The 21,223-nt window shown below is 40.1% G+C and overlaps 1 protein-coding gene and 1 long non-coding RNA gene across 2 annotated transcripts in view; one reads left to right on the top strand and one right to left on the bottom strand.

Moving 5' to 3' along the window:
* Positions 1-17,040, bottom strand: part of LOC125697868 (uncharacterized) — a 139,505-nt gene extending 122,465 nt beyond the window's left edge. Inside the window, exons 1-2 of the long non-coding RNA XR_007378959.1 lie at positions 16,648-17,040; positions 10,320-10,446 (exon numbers count right to left, since the gene is read on the bottom strand). This is a non-coding gene — a long non-coding RNA (uncharacterized LOC125697868). The remainder of the gene's footprint in view (positions 1-10,319; positions 10,447-16,647) is intronic.
* On the top strand, positions 17,040-21,050 carry MRPS22 (mitochondrial ribosomal protein S22). The gene is made up of 8 exons (XM_048955586.1): positions 17,040-17,323; positions 17,517-17,671; positions 17,786-17,950; positions 18,413-18,556; positions 18,909-18,992; positions 19,931-20,076; positions 20,601-20,709; positions 20,936-21,050. The coding sequence occupies exons 1-8, from the start codon at positions 17,203-17,205 to the stop codon at positions 21,026-21,028; spliced, it is 1,017 nt and encodes a 338-aa protein (XP_048811543.1). The 5' UTR covers positions 17,040-17,202; the 3' UTR covers positions 21,029-21,050.
* The last annotated feature ends 173 nt before the right edge of the window (positions 21,051-21,223 follow it).

Raw genomic sequence — 21,223 nt, 5'->3', positions numbered from 1 at the left:
ATCAACCATTAAGATTTATGTTTCAAACTCGACAGCACACAGAACCATTTTCTGAGCATTTGAACACTGTGCCTCCATTGAGGACTGACTTGCTGTATACCCTAATAAGAACAACCGACAGACAATTATTTCCATGCCCATTAGGATTTAGACTGGGAGCTCATGTCATCTACCAGCCTCAGCTCAGACGTAAAGCAGCTGTGGAAAAATGTTTCTGAGACTGCACAGCACTTCACAGCCATCTCTAAATAAGGTGTGTGTGAGCTATTAGCCCTGTTTATGCACCATAAGTAGCAAATACTAACATTGATACAACGCACCAGTCTGGAGATGACAGGTAAAATGTCTACAGATTTCTCCCTCATAAAACAGAAAACTACTTTAGAACCACAGCATCCTCTCTCAAACACATATTAAGGCTAAAATTCTCTCTTGTATGAAAACTCCTTTAATGCTTTGTTACAATTTAATAATTTGATAACCATCCAGATGTATGCTGATTTAAGCTTGAGTTCAACATTTGGACTTGCATCACTTCATGTTCATCTGAGCTTTGTATGGAGGAAAAACACAACTGTCCTCCAACTCTTCATTATTCTTTTGCTTTTGTAATGGGCTCAGCTGAGCAGTGGCATTCCTCAATTTGATAACTTCTGCTTTATTTTGAGAGGCAGTAGATTCTGGATCAGTATATGAATTGCCACACAGGAAACAAGTCCTTTAACTGCTCCCAAAGAGTAACCAGACTCACATTAAACCAGCTGTAATACAGTTGACTCTCCATTATCTATTGCAATGGGGAACCAAAGAAGTAAAATTAATGGAAAAAATATGGGTAAAATGGTCACCAGTCTGCACAGGGCAGAGACAGCTGTGTAGATCCAGTCTAGATCCAACAGGGATAACAGTGAATTGGAAGCAACTATTCCCTCTGGGTTTGAAGCGATTCCTGTCGTGGAAAGAATCTCTCTGCACAACAGTGCTCAGCTCCCCTGGCTGTAGAAGGAATCAGTGTATGTGGTGCACCAGCCTGCCTCATGGCCCCATATTCTGCCATGAAAGACAACTTTCTGGGACCCATAATGCTGGGAACACACAGATGCCCAAACAGCTCTCCTTGGGCATCTTTCTGAATCAGCACTGGTTAGCTTACGTTTCAAGCAGCTGCAGAGATCTGCACCTTTGCATTGCTTACTGCTTCTCTGAATGCTATTTAGATTTGAAGAAGTATAAGCAGGATATTTGGAAGAGGAAGACAGTAAGTTATCTGCATCCATAAATACTTTTTGGTTAACTTTTAATACATGCCTTTTTTGAGTTTTTTTTTTTATTATTGCTTGAACGCTAAACAGAATTGGTAACCAGCATTAGTACCATTCATTGCACAGTGTGTACTACAAAACACAACAAAGAAACAGTCATGGAACAGAACTACCACAGCACACAAAACACATGGCAACTAGTGTATTAAATTGGAGCAAGTGTATACCAGAAAAAGAAAGATATTATTGGACAACACTTCCCTCAACTAAGAAGCTACAGGTCTTGTAGTTGTAGCACAAGTGGAGGAGACAGGAAATCTGGGGTTTAATCTGGGATCTGTCACAGATTTCCTGCATGGTTTTGACAAAGTCCTGTGGACTTAACTGCAGTTGTTTGAGGGTTTCTTTCCACTCAGTACAGCTCATGCCTGTATCTTGACAACACCAGTGTGCTCTAATTAACACAGAAGGAAAGATGTTACCAGTACAACTTCTGTATCTAAACAACAGCAAAGTCAGACATCAATACGGGTGAAACAATTTTATCAAAAGCAGAAGCTAGGCAGAAAAAAAAAATAAAAATAAAAGTTAAGTATTATAGCAAGCAACATAGCCCTTTCCAGGAGCTAACAGGGAGAGAATAAAGGATATGAACTCTACCGTTGCCTAACCCAGCTGATACACAGGTAGAATTAGAAAGGAGCAATCTATTTCCACTCCAAGCCAATGCTCCACTTTCCTGCCTCCCTCCAAAAAAAAAAAAAAAAAAAAAAAAAAAAAAAAAAAAAAGAGAACAAGACACATTATTTCATAAAACATACCTCCATTGCAGTTCTCACACACAGAACATCCTCCTCACAAAATCTAGCCTCCAGTGGTGCAGACCAGAGATATCTACTGTTCTTCTTCTCCCCATACTTCACAACATTAGCCAGCTTTTAGTTAGACAAAGTAACAGAAATAGAGTCATTTCAACAGGCCTGTGTGGCTTGACATGTTAGATTTGAACAAAATAGATGCCACACACATTATAGGGTTCTTTCAGCTGCAAAAAGTGTTCCACACTGTAATGCAATAGCACAGCCATGACAGCAAAGCAGCATGGCCCCGTGCTGCAGCAAATGAGAATTTGCTCAAATGCAACAGCTGTAGGCACAGAAACAAAGGAAATAATCTGCTCACCTTCAGAAGGCCTCAAGTATGCAGAGGTCTCCAGCAAGAGACCCTCGCCTCTACTGCCAACCCTTAAATGAGGTCTGGGAAGGGCTGGATCCTGGCTCCACCCTTCCAATCACTCAGGTACACTGCATGCACCTGAGCTCCCCTGGGTTGGCCCTGCCTTCCACCAGGTGCTCAATCACTGCTTCAGGCCATGACTTGCATTTCTGCTGCCGCTCATTCTCTAATGACTAGCACAATATCAAAAATAGGTAACCCATAGCTATCTTCTGCTGTGCTTGCACAGCACTCTCAGATTACCTGCTTATAGTTATTATGTCCTGAGCTATTTTGTTTCTACCTACAGAGGAAATGTAACCCCAACAAGGTGGCTCAGTGCTGTCCCCAACATCGCTGGACTACATCTTGCATATCTTGAACAAAGTTTTACTCGGTAGCATTTCCTATGTGACAGCCAATATGGTAATTAAATTACAGTAAATATTTTTACTCTCCTTATTACTTTATTTCATTGCATATTAAATGCACCTTTATTCTACACATGGCTGGTCTTATTGGCCTGTAATAACTGGAAATTACCTGGTTTGATACCTTCTGGACTTATGGATTCAAACTAATGTGGAGACTGAAAATGGTTCCTGACCAGACTTCACGATCTTCCTAGGATACCAAACCAGGTTCCAGTTTGCAAATAGAAAATGAGAAAAACTTTTCACATATTCACTAAAGAGAAGAAAAATAAAAAGAGTTTGCCTTCCTGCAGTTTCAATAATCACATGAGACTTCTAAATTAAATATTCCTGGAGGTGTTCAAGGCCAGGTTGACCTGATCTGGTGGGAGGCGACCCTCCCACACAGAGGGCTGCAAATGGAGCTTTAAGGTCCTTTCCAACCCAAACCACTCTATGACTCTACAATGTCCTTTCTAAGCCTTAGTCATCCTGTCTAGGGCATCTCAGACAGACTGCTATACACTGTAATATAGGAACAATATAAGAATTTCTTAATTATGATAGTAGTCAAGTTTAGTCACTGCTTTTTAATTGTGTTTTTGCAAAGCGTAAAGTGCAGTGGGCTTCTAGTTCTGACAGATTTCTGGGAATACAGCACAAAAACTGACAAATAAGAGAGGATGAAGATGCCATCGTGGTTATAGTAGGGTATTCAAAGCATGGGCATGAACCGAAATGCATCCACAAGGGATTAGAAAGCTACATTGTTTACCATATAAGTATAAAATGCAAGGAGTTTTGAATAAGTATTTTGCCTTGCTGTTAAAGAATCCTGACAACATTGTCGTTGTGTTAAAACATCGTAAGAATAGCTTGTTATTTTACAATGTCCCTTGAAAATCTAAACTCTCTTGACCAGAAAATTGATACTTGCTGTCCCTCCTAGAAAACTGACACCTTAAAAATAAAACTAAAATCAGCAATCGCAAGTGTGAAAAAACTACAACAGAAAAAACAACAAAGAACAAAAACCACCAAAAAAAAATAATCCTCAAATCCACATGTTACTGGTCTGTGTGCAAATCTGGTTCCTGGAACCCTGAGGACAGCTCTTTAAAGGTGCTGTGTCTCATCTGGTGTGTTCCAACTCCCTTGTCTTTCATATTGATTTGGGCTGAGCACAGTCAGAGAATTATCTCAATATAAGGAAATGAAGTCTGATTATAAGGGATATATTCTGGCCAAATTCCAGTTGCAGAAATTACACGTTGCTTTTCTGAATTCTTCTCTGGTAACTGCTACTGAACACGGGATTCTCTAACAAGGTTATGTGCAAAAGCAAAATTATTGGGAGTCTAATATTAAACAGGTGAAACTTTATATATGTTTTGTAAGATAGTCTTAAAAAACTCCTAGGTAATATAAAATAATTACACTTATGAAATAATCAGGAGATTCCAATCACGAGTCAATTTTTGTTAACAGAAATGCAAAGTGAACATGATAAACATATTGATCTCATCAATACAATTTGTTCACTGAGCCTTCATTAGCTTCAGTACTAAAAACAAACCGAGTCTGTATAGCATAGTGTCAGTTTAATTTTAATTAAGTTAATTTAATTAAGACCTACAATGAGCACCTATATGCTTGGATGACCCAACTAACATTAGACATCTTTCCTGTACGACCTGATCTGAAAACCTTTTTCATTTCTTTAGTATTCACCTTCACCAGTTCTGCAGAACTTTCTATGTAGATGAAACAAGGTGAAATTCCTTACAATCGAAGTTGAGCTGGAGCAAAACATCATGCACAAGGATGCCACTATTGAAAGCTTTGCCTCAGAGCTGGGTCAGTTAGCAACAGCCACACTCAGCCAAAAGTGCTGGCCGTAGAGGATGCTGCAGAATACGCGTTATTTGGATTGTACTACTCCATGCCAAACATGTCAAGGTCAAATTATCTGGAACTTGGTGAAGAAAGGAATAAAAATAATTTTTCCTTTCTCAGTTTCTGAATGCTTTTCTGTGATAATTACTAGAAATTCTCTTTCTTATAAGCATTCAACCTGCATTTAAAAGGTGGTACGCACTGCCCTAAACATACTGCTATTACTTGTAACTGTTCACTGATTTGTTCCATTTCTTTGATGAATAAAAGCAATGAAAGCTGAGGAGAGTTACTAAAATACATCATAAAAAGTAGAGTAAGTCAGAAATAGCTGGCTAAATGGCCCAGAGGAGTTTACTCCTCAGACACATGGCTTTCTGGCCTTCAATGCAAAACAGGCCAGGCACAGGCAATAAAAAAGCTTGAGCTGGAACCAAGGTATAGAATACAACTTTTGATAAGCTGCATTAACGTGCAGTCTTCCCTCATTGCACTTCATATTCATTTTCACATTATTTTTGTGTGAAAATTTGTGAGCTAAAGACAGTGTCATTTAATTAACTTGATCAATAATTGGATAATATGGTTTACTATTGCTATCTACACTATTACAGTGTTCCTGTCTACACTATTCCAGCTGCAGTACAGTAACTCTCTTGCTTTATTAAATGTTTCCTGCTCTTTTTAAAATGTGATAGTTGATAAAATATTTAAAAATATATTTAACATTTTCTTTATATTTATTATCATCAAACAGGCCTTCAGCCACAGTAAATTATTCTATACCATTAACTTCAAAAAAGCTTGCCATCGTTCATGAGTATTTTACAGTAGTTATTTTTGCTATGTATTCAGGTAATTACACAATTTCTAATCTGTCTTTTCTAGGAAGAGAGAAAGCATAAGTATTCTTTTCTAATTATTGCCCTTCGGTTTCCTCAGAGCATTTTTTTTTACCTATTTAGTTTCAAGATTTGTTTACATTCACTACTACATGGCTTATGATTATTCTTCATTTATTTTAATTTTATGTTCCAAGGACATCTTACTGAACACTCACTGTAAAACCTCCAACTGTGGTCACTCACATCCTGAAATTTACTCTCTACCTAATCCTGCCTTGTGCCACAACAGGGTGAACAAAATTAGTATTGTCTTGTTTACAAAATACATTTCTTCTAGCAAAAGATGCACACCTCATAGTATATGTTATGTTCACAGTCTGTGTATGCGTGAGCACACAGAGCACACATGCTCAATGCCCCAAACACACACACAGAGCTGTTGTTGAAAACTTTCATTAAAATTTTTTCAAGTCCATCTGCCACAGCTCAGGATGTCCTGTTTCTTTGAGGGGCTATGGATATTTCTTAGCAATTTTCTCATTGAAAGCACAGGTAGGGGACTGGAGAGCATTCAATCTTGCTACTATGAAATTTCTGATTTGTAAAGGATGTTTTGAAGGGCTTTTCCCCATGTGCTGGATCTCTTGAAGCACAGACACCTCCTCAGACACAAAACCTTTAGTTTAGCATCCTCTTTCCTATCAGTGCTAAGGATGAGGAAAGCACTGTAGGAAAGGATGTGTTTCGGTCACAGACTCACAAGGGTTGGAAGGGACCTCTGGAGATCACCTAGCCCAACCTCCTGCTAAAGCAGATTCCCTATAGTGGTTACACAGCATCCAGGTGGGTTTTGAGTATCTCCAGAGCATGAGACTGCACAACCTCTCCGGACAGCTTGTTCCAGTGCTCTGTCGCTCCCAAGTGAAGAAGATCTTTCCCATGTTCAGATGGAACTTCCTATGTTTCAGTTTGTGCACAGTGCCCCTTTTCCTATTGCTGGCACCAATGAAAAGAGCCTGGCCAGGCTCTGGGTGCTCCTATCCCAGCAAAGTCAGCAGACTGGAGTTTCTCCCATGGCCTGGTCTGCTGCAGAAAGAAGTGATGGCTCGGTTGGTCACAGCAGGTGAAGCTCATCACCTTCTAACCAGCAAGGAATATCCCTGCTGCTCCCCTGTCAGAGGGATAAACGAAGACCCTTCTCTTCTGAACAAGGGGGCCATAATTCGGGGTTAGCATCAGCATATCATCTATATTTGGTTGTTTTAAGAGATTGGTTGCTTTGTAAGAAGATGGAGGCAGCTCTGTGGCTTGTTTGGATTCAAGTTTTATTTGAATTATTGAAAGGCAAACAATAAGTTCAAACCTGAGGAAAATTCATTCATGATTGACTGGTGATATTTGTTTTACTTAGTGCTGCTCTCCAAAGCGTTCAGTTTTAATTTTACAGCTAATCAGTTTGCAAACTATAAAAAGCCCCAGATTTCGTCTCCACTGAGAAAATACTTTTGTTGTTTGTGTTCCACATTTAAAAAAAAACAAAGGATGATGGCCTCTAGAGGTAACAGTTCATATGTATACACCACGGATGTAAGTACCCAAAGAAAATATTTTCCGTGGAGACAGATGTCGACCCAACCAAGCAAAACTAACTGCCACAAGGGTAATGCCATTCTATAAGGAAAAGAAGAAGGAGAGAGAAAAAGAGAATGGATGGAGAAAAGGATGGGCATGAGGGATCAAAAATGTCATTAAAAAAGCCCCCACAAGGGGCTTTTTTTGTTGGGAACAAGGAGCAGAAGACTCAATAGGAAAAATAAACGAGGGATGAGAAAGGTCATTAATATTGGTCTTAAACACGTTACTCTTCCCATGAAGAATACCTTATTCCTCCCTAAATGGACATATTTCCAAACTGGAAGACTGTTGGTGTTTGTCACAAGACAGTACTGGATGTTGAAGTGGGATGGAAAATATAATTGGTAGAAACTTAGAAAAGAAAACCAACCCAGTTTTTTGCTATGCCTCTCCTTTTCAGTACAGAAAGCAGCGTTTCCTATAGTAAGAGAGAGAATTAGCACTACATTTATCCTACTCTGCTGAGTTCTATGACCCAACAGGAGCTACAAGCTGTGGACAGCCCTTCAGTTAGTTTCACTGAAAAACAATATTGAACAGCTCCTTAATCACCCTGCCCTGAGAAGCCCAGGCACATCTACCTTCTGCCCTACCAAGAAAACACCAGTGGTCAGAAGGAATAATGTTCTCTGCTCTTAGGAACAATTTCCATCTGTAACATTCTCGACGAGCCTCCACCATTAAAAATCTCCCTTGTTTATACAGCAATAATAACCTGCATGCAAAGCCATACAGAGACACGTTAAAGTCTTATCATCATCTCATTCTTCTTTATTTCTGCTTGCATCTCTGAAAGGTGAGACAATCAAGCCTTACTAAGCATATGACAGAACTGTATGTGCTGGATAAAGAAGCACATATTTTTTAAAAAATATTTTTTAGAAGTAGGGGTATCTGGAAAAAAATGAAAAGATATTGCACAGTTAATGACAGATTCTACTAGAAATTAAAATAGCATTTTATCAAAAGCATGCCTGACATGGTACATAGAACACTTTAATCATTTATGAAGTAAATATTCGTTAGCCCTAACTAAAATTAAAGTAAGAATATATACAATAACATTTTTTTTTTCTTTTTTCTTTCCATACAATCAATCTCCATTTTAAATCAAAAGGAATTAGGAAACACACAATGGTAAAATGATCCAGAGTCATCAAGATGTCAGTGGCAGTTATTGGCAGAACTCACTTCCTAGCTACGGGTTGCATTTGCCTCGTTAAGAAATGACGCACACAGACTGGGGAAGAGAGACCCAAAGCCGTGAGACAGGCATAGGATAATGCACAGAAAAATAACATAGTACAGGAAATTTAACTTCAGTACCACAATACAAAAATTTGATATTTTTTCTTGAAGACTCTAGCAGGATCAGCCCTTTGAGATACACTTTATTTGTGTAAGATAGGTTGTTTTGAAAGCATTTTTTTGAAGTAACACAAAACCAGTTAAATATTGAAAATGGAACAACTCTTGCACTGGCTGTCTACCGTTTCTCTAGCTAAAAATAAGGGTATAGGGTGGTTGTTGCTACTCAGCAACCTTCTGCTTGTAGTGAATAGTTAAAAAGTCCAGTCTCATCAATGCCACTGGACTGGAGATAAAGGTTTTTTGAGGAGACAGAAGAGGGCAACAAGCTAGTTATCCTTCCTTCCTTCTTGTTCTATATTAAGGAGCAGGCTCATGATATCAAGAACTGAACATTCTTCCTTTTGATTGAGCAATCGATTGGAGAGCTTTACAGTGGATGAAAAAATGAGCAAAAGTTTTCCTCGCCAATCTAATTTTAAGAAATATGCCGCATTTAATCACTATGCAGGAAAAAGAAAGTATGAAATTCTTTCAGAGTGTAAACATCGAACATTTACACTTTTTAATTGTTTTCATATTAAAGGGACAAACATTTTACAAGTATTTTTCAAAGATGCAGATTCTTTCATGCGTTTGCTGCTCATTCTTACGCTTGACCCAAAGCCCCACACTGCCACCTGCTGCTCTGCGGCCACACAGGGAGCAATGTTGAAAACTTCGAAAGGATTTCCCAAATTACTTCACAGTAACAAGCACTGTTTAGCTTTGATTTTCACAAGTACAGTACTATAATATAAGAAAATCGTATCTAATTGTTGACAATGCAGACACTAACCTTTTTTTTTTTTTTTTTTTTGAGTAGCAATTTGGAAATTTTTAAAGAGAAATCAAAAGAGTGACTGCAAAGTAAGCACCATTTAGCCATCAGTAAGTGGGAGATATAATCACATTTACAGCATATAGCATATTGCACAGAATCAGACATTGTACCAGCACTTAGAGGAAGTTTGATCCTCTATACCACAAGAAGCATGAGAGGAAAGGCAGAAACAAAGAGTTAATTAAAAGATGCCTTGCTCTAATGGCAAATATTTTATCCTCAGTGTTCAAACATGCAAAGCAAATGCACAGTTCTGGACACAATTTCCAAAACTAAACAGTAATGATGCCACATTGCTCTGTTCTTCATAGGATCAGACCTAATCTTCTGCAGCCTCAGCACTCAGATTGTAATTTTGGTTTGGGGTCTAAACAAAACCATCCAAGCAACAGCTTAATTAATTTGTAAGTATCAGTCAAAAATTCTGCTGCCTGCTTACAAAGGAAATGGTACTTGGACATTAATTCTACTGTACTGGAACACACAGAAAAACCAAGTGATCTCAGTGCTGCAGCATTGTATCATAAAACACCATGTGGACTGGGTGCATCTCAGTAATACCTTGTAAGGTTTAGGAAATCTTCCTACTGTTGCAGAGACACAAAGGGAACAGAATCTGGTTTGCTTTTTCATGCAGTGTCAAAGCTACCTTTCCAACTCAGATCCTAAATTTGTGTGGTCTGAGCTATTGTGTTTTTATTCAAAATTCAGGAGAAAATTAGAGTCTGTTTAGTGGCTATCACGAAGAACAAAATGTTTCAAGCAAGCAAAACAACCCAAGTGGATGCTTGAACAGAAGGAGCAGAACGGTCTTAGATCAACTTTAGCTGGTTGTAAAACTGCATCTTGAGGCTATAGTTACCTGAAACACCATGACACCATCTGGAGACTTGCTGCTAATGAAATGAGAAGATTCAGCTTCCATTCTTTTCTTCTCAGAGGCTCTGGCATTCATTAGACCCCTCTGTGACTTCATTCAGCTCAATAACCTGAAAGAAAATTATTCATTGTTTCTACTTGAATAATAAGATGAAGGAGTTTATGAAAAAAATATGATCTGTGCTAGAGGATATAAGGAATGAAATCAGAATCAGGCAGCTCAAAATACGGTGAATGAAGGGAGGACCACGATATTTGCCTTTTACTGTGGAGTTATAGAAAAAAAATGATCTGACCAGGCACAAATATTTGGACTTCGAACAGTTTCACTTTATTATCCTAATTTTCAGTCTACTTGTTTGCTGTAAGATTGCTCTTCCAATGAGGAAAATGATTCAGTGCCTTGATTTTGTGTACTGTCCACTCTCCCATTTGACAAATGGGTGCAATCTGCATACAGCACGTGGGACACCATTAGGCCTGTGCCTCACACGTTCCCGTCACTAATATTCCTCCTGGCATGAGAGACCGTCTGCTGCTTTTCTTTATTCTCCCTGTGAAACATTTTCTAAAGCCACTACCAGATCTCGACAGATTATTTAGATATGTACTGTATGCCTTCAAAAAGATCTAAGTACTTTAGTCTACGTGTACAAACACTGACATATGTTAACGATCATATCATGTGTTACAGAATGGCATGGCTAAACAAACAGGGAAGCAAACCAATAATGAACAGATCAGCCAGAAAAACAGTACAGGTTTCTATCCTTTCTTTTGGTCTCCACAGTTTGTCATTTGTACATTTTGTGAAGAACAAATGCAGTAACTTACTCACCATGCAGCTTTAAAATACTTCATAAAGAACACTCATATTTCCCCCCACACTTAAGCAGATGTAGCACCCAGTCAATCATTTTTGTCCACACTGCTCTGGAAGTCAGCTAGTGACATCTGGTACTGTACCCAGAGTGTTTGTCCAAAAATGGATGGGAGTCTTCCTGTTCACCTTATTGGGCAGCCTAGTAAAAGTCAACAGGTTTACTTGGAAATAAACAGGGAAAACAGTCTAAGAACTATTGGATCTATATTAATTTGATATTAATCTATATTATTGGTATTATATTAATTGGAACTATATTAATTTTATGGCTATTTTTGTCTCTAGGATTTTACTGATTTGCTTTGGCAGAAAGTAACAAGAATAAATGCAACTGAAAACTGTTCTTGAGAGACACACTCTTCATCAAGCAACTAAAAAACCATTTCATCTGGGCCTAACTACAACCTTCAAATCAAGCAGGTAGAGTTGTTAGTTTGATAAATCAAAATACTTCTGCTTAAAACAAAACGAAAAAATGTTTGATTTTAACAGACTCATGCAGAAGTGGCTGAGATTTAAACTGATGCTTTTAGATCTGCTTCTCTGAGATCAAAACATCATTTACTTTCTGAGCCTCTTTCATTTATTTGATCACAAAGAGAAGATACTGTAGATTTATGTGTTGATTGTGCTGCAGAGCACAGCTGTTTTAGCTTTTCTGTCAGACCCCCAGGATCCTGTCTTTATAATGACTTTTTTAAATGCACCGTGCATTTGCCTAAGCAAATTTAATTTGCATTAAATTCTGGATCCAAAAGAAAGGGGAAAAAAGGAACAATAAACCCTCCAGCAACACCTTTAGAAAATGTGGTATTTTATTTTAATAACATAACTATCTTTTAATCTGGTGTGGGTAAAAAAATGGTTAAAAATTTTTCCTATCGTGAAGACAATTTAAACATCATAGAGAGGAAAAGAATGCTCTTACAAACACCAAAGCAACAAAAATAATAAGTTGTATATCATTAAGTAGCAAAGTACAGGAGAGCATTTCTATGAACAATTAATTTTGGGAATTAAGAAAGAGAAAACAAGGTGGTAAAACAAATGGTAAGAAATTCAAAGCAACGTAAGATGAAAACAGGAAAGTTTAGGGGCAATATAAAAAAAAAACAAAATGGAGATTTGAAGAAAAATCATTACATGCAACAGAAGGAAACTTGTGAAGGAATCTCAGAGCCGGAATATCAGAGGCAAAAAGAACACAAAAAGGGATTGTCACAAGGGCAGGAGTGGTTTCTTGGCATCACTAAGCAACAACAAGGCTTAAAACAACAAGAGATAAGAGCTCTTTTATCTAAAAATGAACAAAAAATGTTGAAAGGGATCAAATCAGTCTTGAGAAAAAAAATAATTCCGGAAGAGTAACAATTCATCGGCAGAGAAATGCATTCACCTCCTACCGAAAGAACTGAAGAACGAGGTGGCTGTGTCAATAAAATCAGTTATTACTAGAAAAGGATGGAAGAAAAAATGCAGTTAGCACTGAAGAGGTATTAGACCAGTTTATAAGCAGGACACATAACAGCTTGTTATGCCCAGGTTTAGTTCACAGCGCCCTGCGGGGGCACTCGGATTCAAAGGGACGGGACTTTAAACAGAAATGGAATGAGAAAGAGGTTAAATATTGATTAAGAAGGGGGAAAACAACAACTACCAGACTCTGAATAATACCAAATATTTACTATTGCTCCCCTCTAACAATTTGTATTTCAAAGATAAGCAGTACAGAAGCAGAACAGAAGAATGGAATTTATTGAAAAATATGGGCTTAGTTCTGAGCTCACTGAAGTCAGAGAAGGACTTCCAATGGCTTTAATAGGCTTTGGCTCAAGCCATTATAGTGTAGCAAAGAAAACTATATAAACCAAAGTGGGATTTATATCCCTACCATAAATAATGTATGTAATCTCAATTACTGGAGGCAGTATTTGTATATATCCAATTTATCATTATTAAAGAGAGATTATAGCAGCTTTATGTGAGACAGAGGCAAATCTAGGTCATTTACATTATCCTCTGTAATTACCCTGGGACTTTCATTTGTAATGTTTAAAATCTCAATCTTGCCCCCACGTGGCCCAGGAAAATATAGCAAGCAGGCTCTGTAAATTCATCTGTAACTAACCTGTAAAGACTACATGCAATCAAAAGTACTCCTTGGTTTTGTAATTTTCCCTTCAAATTTGAAATTAAAATGACAAATAGTCAAGGTACAAAATAAAAAAAACCCAACATCTAGGATATTTGCTCTTCAAGCTATATATATTGTTAGCACTTGTTAAACTGACAATGGTGACAAAAAGCATTTGTCAGACTTCTGCATTCATAAAGTTTCCCCCATTCCCTCTCACCATGGGTTTTTGCATACGTGACAGAAGCCAGCTGTTGATGCAGGATGATAATGGCTATGGCTGACCTCAGTTACGCCATTTTCTGGGCGGACCTCAGCTGTGCTTTGCTAGATGGCTTTGTCCAGCACAACTGCCCACAGCTCTGCACTCACAGCTCACTTTGGCCCGGTGGCTCAGTATGCCATCTTCTGTCCCTGCTGCCACGGATCAAAATGAAATCTCAAAATAAAACAGCTTCAAATACCTGTATGGTCTGTAGGATGGAAACTGGCCCCTTTGATGTATTAGCAAAGGCTCATGCATCATCACTATTGTCATCATCGCCATCAAAATAAAGGGATTCTGGTGGAAGTTGGGGGGGGACAGCTACCAATGGCTTTGGATGGCAAGACAAGCTCATGGCTACAGAGCTTAAAGGACAATTCCAGAGAAAATACTACTTTATCTCCTGAAGAAAAGAAACTTGCAGATAATATGCCTGAAAACAGACAATAGTATTACTGCCACCCAATGATTACAGCAAGGAAATAAATCACTCCATCTAGGGTTAGGGAACCAAAACAAACCACACATAACATGTTACTCATTTAGTTACTTGTCTGACAATAGAATAAGGTTTGTGTCATTTCTGTTACTTTCACAATCTCTGCCTTCTCTGTGAAAAAATAACTTCTCTTCAGTTTAATCCATGCAGATTTAGTGAATACAGATTCCAACCTGGTCCATTGTGTCCCTCAGAAAAATGTTTCACAGGATTGCCAGATTCTTTCTTATCAGGAACAAGAGAACCAACCATTAATTTTAAAAAGGTCATGTCATCAGCTGTGGACATGCAGACACTCTGACTGGGCTCAGTCTGTTTCTTCTTACAGCAATGGGATGCTCAGTTCCCAAACCTCACATTTTGTCTTTTTGTGTTTTTCCAACAGAGAATTCTTCCTTCCTAACAACTTGCTACCACAATTTTAACATAATTACTATTCAGAAAAGCTGGCAGCCACAGTCCCTTATTTTATTTATTAAATGGAAAAGCAACAATGCGAGCTCCTAGGCTCCCCATTTGCTTTCCTTCTCCCTGAGATCTTAACCGAAGTGGTTCAGCGTCGGAGGCCATCTGATCCTTTTGCTCCCTTGAAACTACCAACAAAAAGGAAATTAATGCCAACTGTGGAGGTGATTTTGTATTGAAACTTTTCCAATAGAATCCAGACAGACCACCAATGTGTTTCACAGGGGACATCCACCCCTCATCAGATGGTTGTAATTTTCCAACATCAATTGTCCTGGGATGCATTCAAAATAGTAACTGAAGCTAAGAGATTCTTTATTTCATTATCAATAATTACACCACCAATTTTTCAAGCTGGTTTTGTATTTGTAAGTATACCAATAAAAAACATCCCACTTAAAGTTGTTACTTCTGTATGGCAATAAACCATACATAAAATATAACCAACCTACCCAACATAAATTCATATTCTTTTATAAAACACGTTAACCTGCTCTACTTCTATCTCCAGCACTGTTAGTTAATATTTCCTTTCATCCTGCCAGCCAAAAGGCTAATCCTCACAGCAGCTGTTACTACTCCAGTACAGAACGAATGTGAATTTAACCTCTGCTGGATATAGTCTAATAAATTCTGTTGTTTTTCTAAGCACTTCTGTGAATTAAAATGGACGTTGGCTTGCCATCCAAATTCATGAACAGGTCTGAAGTGGCTTTTAGGCAAGTCGCCAAATAACTTCCCAATTCCCTTATAGGGTATAGCTCTCACTCCAGAGGTCTTCCAAGCAAGAGCTGAAAAACAACATCTTCTCAATTTCCTCAACATTGTTTTTAATTTTCTTGGCATTATTTAAATAAATTAAGCACAAAATCACATTAAAATAATATTATGCATTAATTTGTGCTCTAATTCTCAGCGATTTCAACTTGATTGTACCAATATAAATATGAGAAGAATATGCCTTCCTATGACCTTTCTGATAATGCAAAGGTCACGATATTGAAGGACAAAGCTTGAACACAAAATTCAACTCAATACCTGTGTTTCAGTATTGAATAAAGCTAGGTAAAATAAGAATGCTGCCCAGTACAACGAAGATCTATTATTACAAACAAATACGTACTTAAACAGATGCTTAGCCTGACTAAAACCAATACATGCTATACAGTCTTTGTTTTCCCTAAGACTTTAATCTCCATTTTCAAGTGTAACACAATTTAGACTGATTTGGCACAGCACACTGCTTTTGTTTTGAGATCTTGCCTCCAGGAGATGAAATATTTCCCAGCTTGACAGTTGTCAAGCAGATTGCATCACCTTGTGGCTTTGAGCATTTTACAATCCACATCATTCAGGGCCCTTCTCAAGTAAGTAAAGTAAGTAAAAAAATACATTTTCTTTGATTCACACACCCCTGACCACAGCACGTGAGGCTGACGCTCAGCAGAAGGTACAGACTAACTAGCAAGTTAACTAAGTAATGCCTACTGAAATATACTCAGCTACAACTGAGCTACTATATTAACAAAGTCACAGAATCATTAAGGTTGGAAAAGACCCGAAATCTCCAAGTCCAACCCCAGCCCACCATGCCCATGTCCCTCAGTGCCACATCTCCACAGCTCTGCACACCTCCAGGCATGATGACTGCCCCACTGCCCTGTGCAGCTGTGCAGTGCCTCCCTGCTCTTTCTGAGAAGAAATTCTTCTTAAATTCCAACCTGACCCTCCCATGGTGCAACTCAAGGCCATCAACTCTCATCTCATTGCTGTTAACCTGGGAGCAGAAGCCAACCCCCACTTCACCACCACCTCCTCTCAGTGAGTTGCAGAGCAGGGAGGTTTCCCCTGAGCCTCTTCTTCTCCAGACCGACCCACCCCAGTTCCCTCAGCTGCTTTGTGCCCCATCACACTTTGTGCCCCAGACCCCTCACGGCTCCGCTGCCCTCTGGGCACACAGCAGCACTCAGTGTCTGTCTTGCAGTGAGCTATTTATTTCCCCCCGCACCAAGACACCGAAGTTCCCCACAAGGGCAGCTACAGCTGGCAGTGACCTCTCACCGACCTGAGAAGGATGCACGGCGCAGTGCCGCTCCTCAGGCAAGAGCACTGTGGTGTCCTTTGGACTTATTCCAATTTACGGATCGCACGGAAAATCTGTCATCCCGTAAGCGCCGGATTATCAGAGAGCCACAGGACGTTCTTCTTTTCGGGTCAATCACCCCAGCATTACTCCTTCTGCCAGGTGCCGCCCGCCGCCTTCTGGCTGACTGGGGGAACGCCGCAGTTTGGCGGCGGGAACAGACAACGCGCGCTCAGCTCCGCGTCCTGCTGCTCCGTGTCGCAGCCGAGCGGACACCTGTCGGCCCGTAGCCCTGCTTCGCGCCATTCCCGCCCAACGCCCCCGCTCTGACAGGATTGCCGACTCGCACTTCCACCTCAGTTCGGATTCCCGCCTCCGCAGCGTTCACACGAACGCACTGAGAGCGGCTTTCTGACCGAGGGAGATTCTCGGCACGAGGAGCAGCGGTCGGAAACACCGCGCACTCCATTTCCCGACGTGCCTCAGGAGCGATGCGGCGCTCGCGTCGGCGGCGGGGCGGGGCGGGGCGCGAGCAAGATGGCGGCGCTCGCAGCGAAGGGTGCTGCTGTGCCGCCCGTGCGGCTCTCGCGCGTGGCGCGGGCGCTGTGGGGATGGCGCGTGCAGCGGGGGCTCGTGCAGGACGCGGGGTCCGCGGGCGGTGCGTGAGCGGGCGGTGCGCGAGCGGGAGGTGGCGGGAGCGCCTTCTCCGCCTTTCCTGCCCTTCGCGGAGCGCGTGTGCGGCGCTGCCCGGGTGGCTGAGGAAGAGGGAAGCGGGCCGAGGGCGGTCACAGAGGGCGGGTGTGCGGCCGTCCCCGCGCGGCCCTTTCATTGCGTGTAAAATCCTCCCGCAGAAAAAAGGGAGGCGAAGCCTGCTTTTACGGATGAAGCGGTTCAGGATTTGCTGTACAGGATGACGGGGCTGAACCTGCAGAAGGTTTTCCGTCCGGTTCGGCAGGAGCTGAAGCCGCCCAAGTACCGGCTGCTGACGGAGGCTCAGCTGCAGGAGGTGCGTTGCGTTGCGCTGCGGTACGGTGCGGAGCCGCCCGCTGTACGCTGCCGGTGCCGCCGCTCCCTCCTTTCTAACTTCTAATTGCGAAATCAATTAAACTCTTACCCGAAGGCCACGAGAAAAGCCATTGAGGAGGCCAAAGAAAAGCTGAGAATGCCGCCAGTGCTGGACGAACGAGAGCCCATTGATGATGTGTTAGCAGACGACAAAGTCCTCGAGGGAACTGAAACTGCGAAATACGTGTTTACAGATTTAACTTATGCCACTCCGCATCGTGTAAGTGACAATCCATTAATTTAAGAGCCGAGCAGCTGTGAATTTGGGCTTTAGTGCAGAAATACAGAGGCGTTTCAGTTGTTGACTTCTGTCTGTTGATGATAAATTATATCCCAGAGCTTTATAATGGAAAATACATGCACTGTTAATTTAGCGTGTGTTGAATGTGTCAAGTCGGGCCAGCAGCAGTGCTAATTCCTTTCTCTGGGCTTAGTTATGTTGTTCATTACATTTTGCAGTATAAGTGCATATAGTGTTGCGTTCTACTGTCAGATTAAGGTGTAAATGTATAATTTATAAAGGGATAAATAATTCTATGCATACTAGCAGTCAAAAAGACACTGTAATACTAGCATGGTTTTGGCATTGGAGCACTTAGTCAAACAGGAATCTTGTTTACAGTGATCCTGCTTAGGTAGAGAATGCTGTGGGAGATAATGCTCTTTCTGATCTTCTTTTCAGGAACGTTTCATTGTCGTTAGAGAACCAAACGGTGTATTACGTAAGGCAACCTGGGAAGAGCGAGACCGCATGATACAGATCTTCTTCCCCAAAGAAGGGCGCAGAGTTACTCCCCCAGTGTTATTTAAGGACGAACACCTCGGGGTAAGAACTGGGATTGAAAACAGATGGTTTTTATTTTCTCGACCGTGCTGTGACAGTGAAGCTGTGCTGTTTGGACAGAGTAGTGGCTCTGAATAAGCCAGTTGGTTGGTAGGTTTTAATCTTCTTGAACAATTGCTTACCAGTGTAACTTGCTTAAATTGCTTAAAATAAAATTCCGAGTTGCAACCAGATAAATACTGGGTAATGTAAATATTCTGTCGTACTGTTAGTACATGTGTAATGGTTACCTGTGCTGTGTTGCCCAGAAGAGGAATGTTTTCACTGCCATTTAAATTTTGGATAGTTGCAATTGTGTGATATGTGACCTATGCCTGAATTTAAACTGTTTCAGACTGTGTTTCAGCAAGACCGTCATGAAGATATCCTTAACATGTGCATTGCTCAGTTTGAGCCAGATTCAGCTGACTATATCAGAGTAAGTTCACTTTTATTAAAGTAGAAAAGCATTAGGGAAGAAGTTTCAAGGTTTATTTTGTAAGCATAAATATTGTCTGGGGATCAGAGTTGTTCAGGTGTGTTCTTCCCCCCTGTTCCCATGGATTACTTGCTATCTTTGCCATGAGCTTTCTATTTTTTATTTTATTTTTTTCAGAAAAGTGACCCATTTAAATATTTTCCAAACATATAGAAAGAAGTACAGATGCAGAAAATAGTCTTCTGGTATCCAACCAGAACTGATAGTAACTGTAACTGGCCCCAATTGTGCTGCTTGAGTTGTCTTGACTACTATGCTAGGATTTGAAAAAATCAGGTAGATAACTGATGCATCTGAGAGCACCGTGCACAAAATAAACTAATGCTTGTGAGAAAAACTGGGTACAAAAATACACTTCCAGCTGAAGGGTGTCAATTTAGTAACTGTAAGTACTAATGAAGATATCAATTGTTATGTTGTTAGAAAGTTTTTCTATTGTACCTATTTAATGTTAACTAATTTCCTGAATCGCTGTGAGCAGAACTTCCATTAATCAGTGTTTCAAGTAACTTCTTCAACTTTATCCATTACCAACTCTTTGCTTTGACTTCATTGAAAAATAGATTGTAACTTGAGGGCAGTGCAATGAAGGTTCAGAGTTCATGTCCCTCCCTCCCAAAATTGCCAGTGTGTAGGTTGCATTTAGTTTTTTCTTAACACACATCTATGTATGAGTTCTAAGAACTGGATTGTCCCAGTATTACCCCAAATTAAAACAAGTGTAAAGCTTTAAAGTAGCACAGCTGAACTTGTGGCTTACTGCCACAGTTTAGAGAGGCCTAAAAATGGATCCAAAAAATCTACGTGAAAGGTAAAGAGGAGGAACTGTCATGAAGCTCTGCTTATACTATTGAAACTGAATTCTTTTCTGTGTCCAGGTTCATCATCGAACATATGATGACATTGAGAAACATGCAAAATACGATCTGCTCCGCTCAACAAGGCACTTTGGAGGCATGGTGTGGTACCTGGTAAACAGAAAGAAAACGGATGGCTTGCTGATAGATATGATCAACAGAGACTTGTAAGTGGTGTTTGTCATTTATTCTGTTTATAGGCAAATAGAAAATGTAAAGGCCTGTTGTTTGAAAAATGGCATTTCCGTAAGATGTCTGAAAGCTTTTTTTTAGACTAGCTGTAATTTCTAGCTACCTAGATTCTGAATGGAAGTACCAGCTATATTGCAGTCAAAGTGTTAAGGTACCAAAGTAGGTGTCTGCAGAAATTAACCTCTTATAGTTGCTTAATTTTATGTTTTATGTACAGTTCCTTGTATTTTATGGCTTTTAGCTTTATGGCTCCTGAACAGTAGTAGATCAGGCTTAAACTGCAGTATGAGTCAGTTTCTGTCTGTTAATTGCTGCACGTGCTTCTGGTCTTCCTTCTCAGGAACAAGGTGCTATTACAGTAAATTATGGGCTGCCTCATTAGCTCTCTCTTCTAATGATTGTGTATATGAGGTGAAAGTGTATGAAGGCCCGTGGTGTGCAAGCACACTCAAATTATTTAGAAACGGTCATAGCTACAACTGAACTTTTATTTGTTTAGGCTGGATGATGCCACAAGTTTAATCACACTGTATCACATGCTTCATCCCGAATGTCAGTCAGCAAAAGAAGCCAAAGAAGGGAAACTTCATGGAATTGATCTGATCAAGGTACACTCTTCTGTTCTAAGCGCAGTTACCTACAGAAGATAACGCATTTGAACACCAGAAGCCTAGTCAATAGCTTCCTGTAATTAACTAGAACTGCTGCATATTTTTTTTTAATATATAAAACAGCATAATGATGGAGAAGAAATGGCTGACAAACCATTGGAGCGATGAAATCTCACTGTGTACTCCTAAGTGTACATTAATCTTCATCCCCCCTTGCTTCTAGGTCTTTGTGAAAACTGAATCACAGAAAGAAGGCTATATACAATTGGCCCTCCAGGCATACCAAGAAGCAATGGCTACGTCTACAGCTTCATGAAATAAACAATTGTTTACCATTATTTTGAGCTGTTTGTGAACTTTCTTTGTAGAGGATTCCACAATAAATACCTTGGATAACTGCGCATGCTAAAAACATGTTTTGGTACATAATAGGACTCACTAGAGAAACAGCTTAGTTGCAGAAGAACTATACGTGAACTCCCTCTTGTCACATTCTCTTCTACTTCAAGGT

This window comes from Lagopus muta, chromosome 9, assembly GCF_023343835.1.
Source record: "Lagopus muta isolate bLagMut1 chromosome 9, bLagMut1 primary, whole genome shotgun sequence".
Lineage (NCBI taxonomy): Eukaryota > Metazoa > Chordata > Aves > Galliformes > Phasianidae > Lagopus > Lagopus muta.
The sequence above is the reverse complement of the archived record's forward strand: the minus strand, read 5'-3'. Positions and strand labels throughout refer to the sequence as shown.

Excerpts from the sequence above, each read along its gene's own strand:
- MRPS22 (XM_048955586.1), top strand. The coding sequence starts at position 17,203 with ATGGCGGCGCTCGCAGCGAAGGGTGCTGCTGTGCCGCCCGTGCGGCTC. Across the intron at positions 17,672-17,785 it reads CGGAGGCTCAGCTGCAGGAG|GCCACGAGAAAAGCCATTGA; the intron begins GTGCGTTGCGTT and ends TCTTACCCGAAG. Across the intron at positions 17,951-18,412 it reads CTTATGCCACTCCGCATCGT|GAACGTTTCATTGTCGTTAG; the intron begins GTAAGTGACAAT and ends TCTTCTTTTCAG.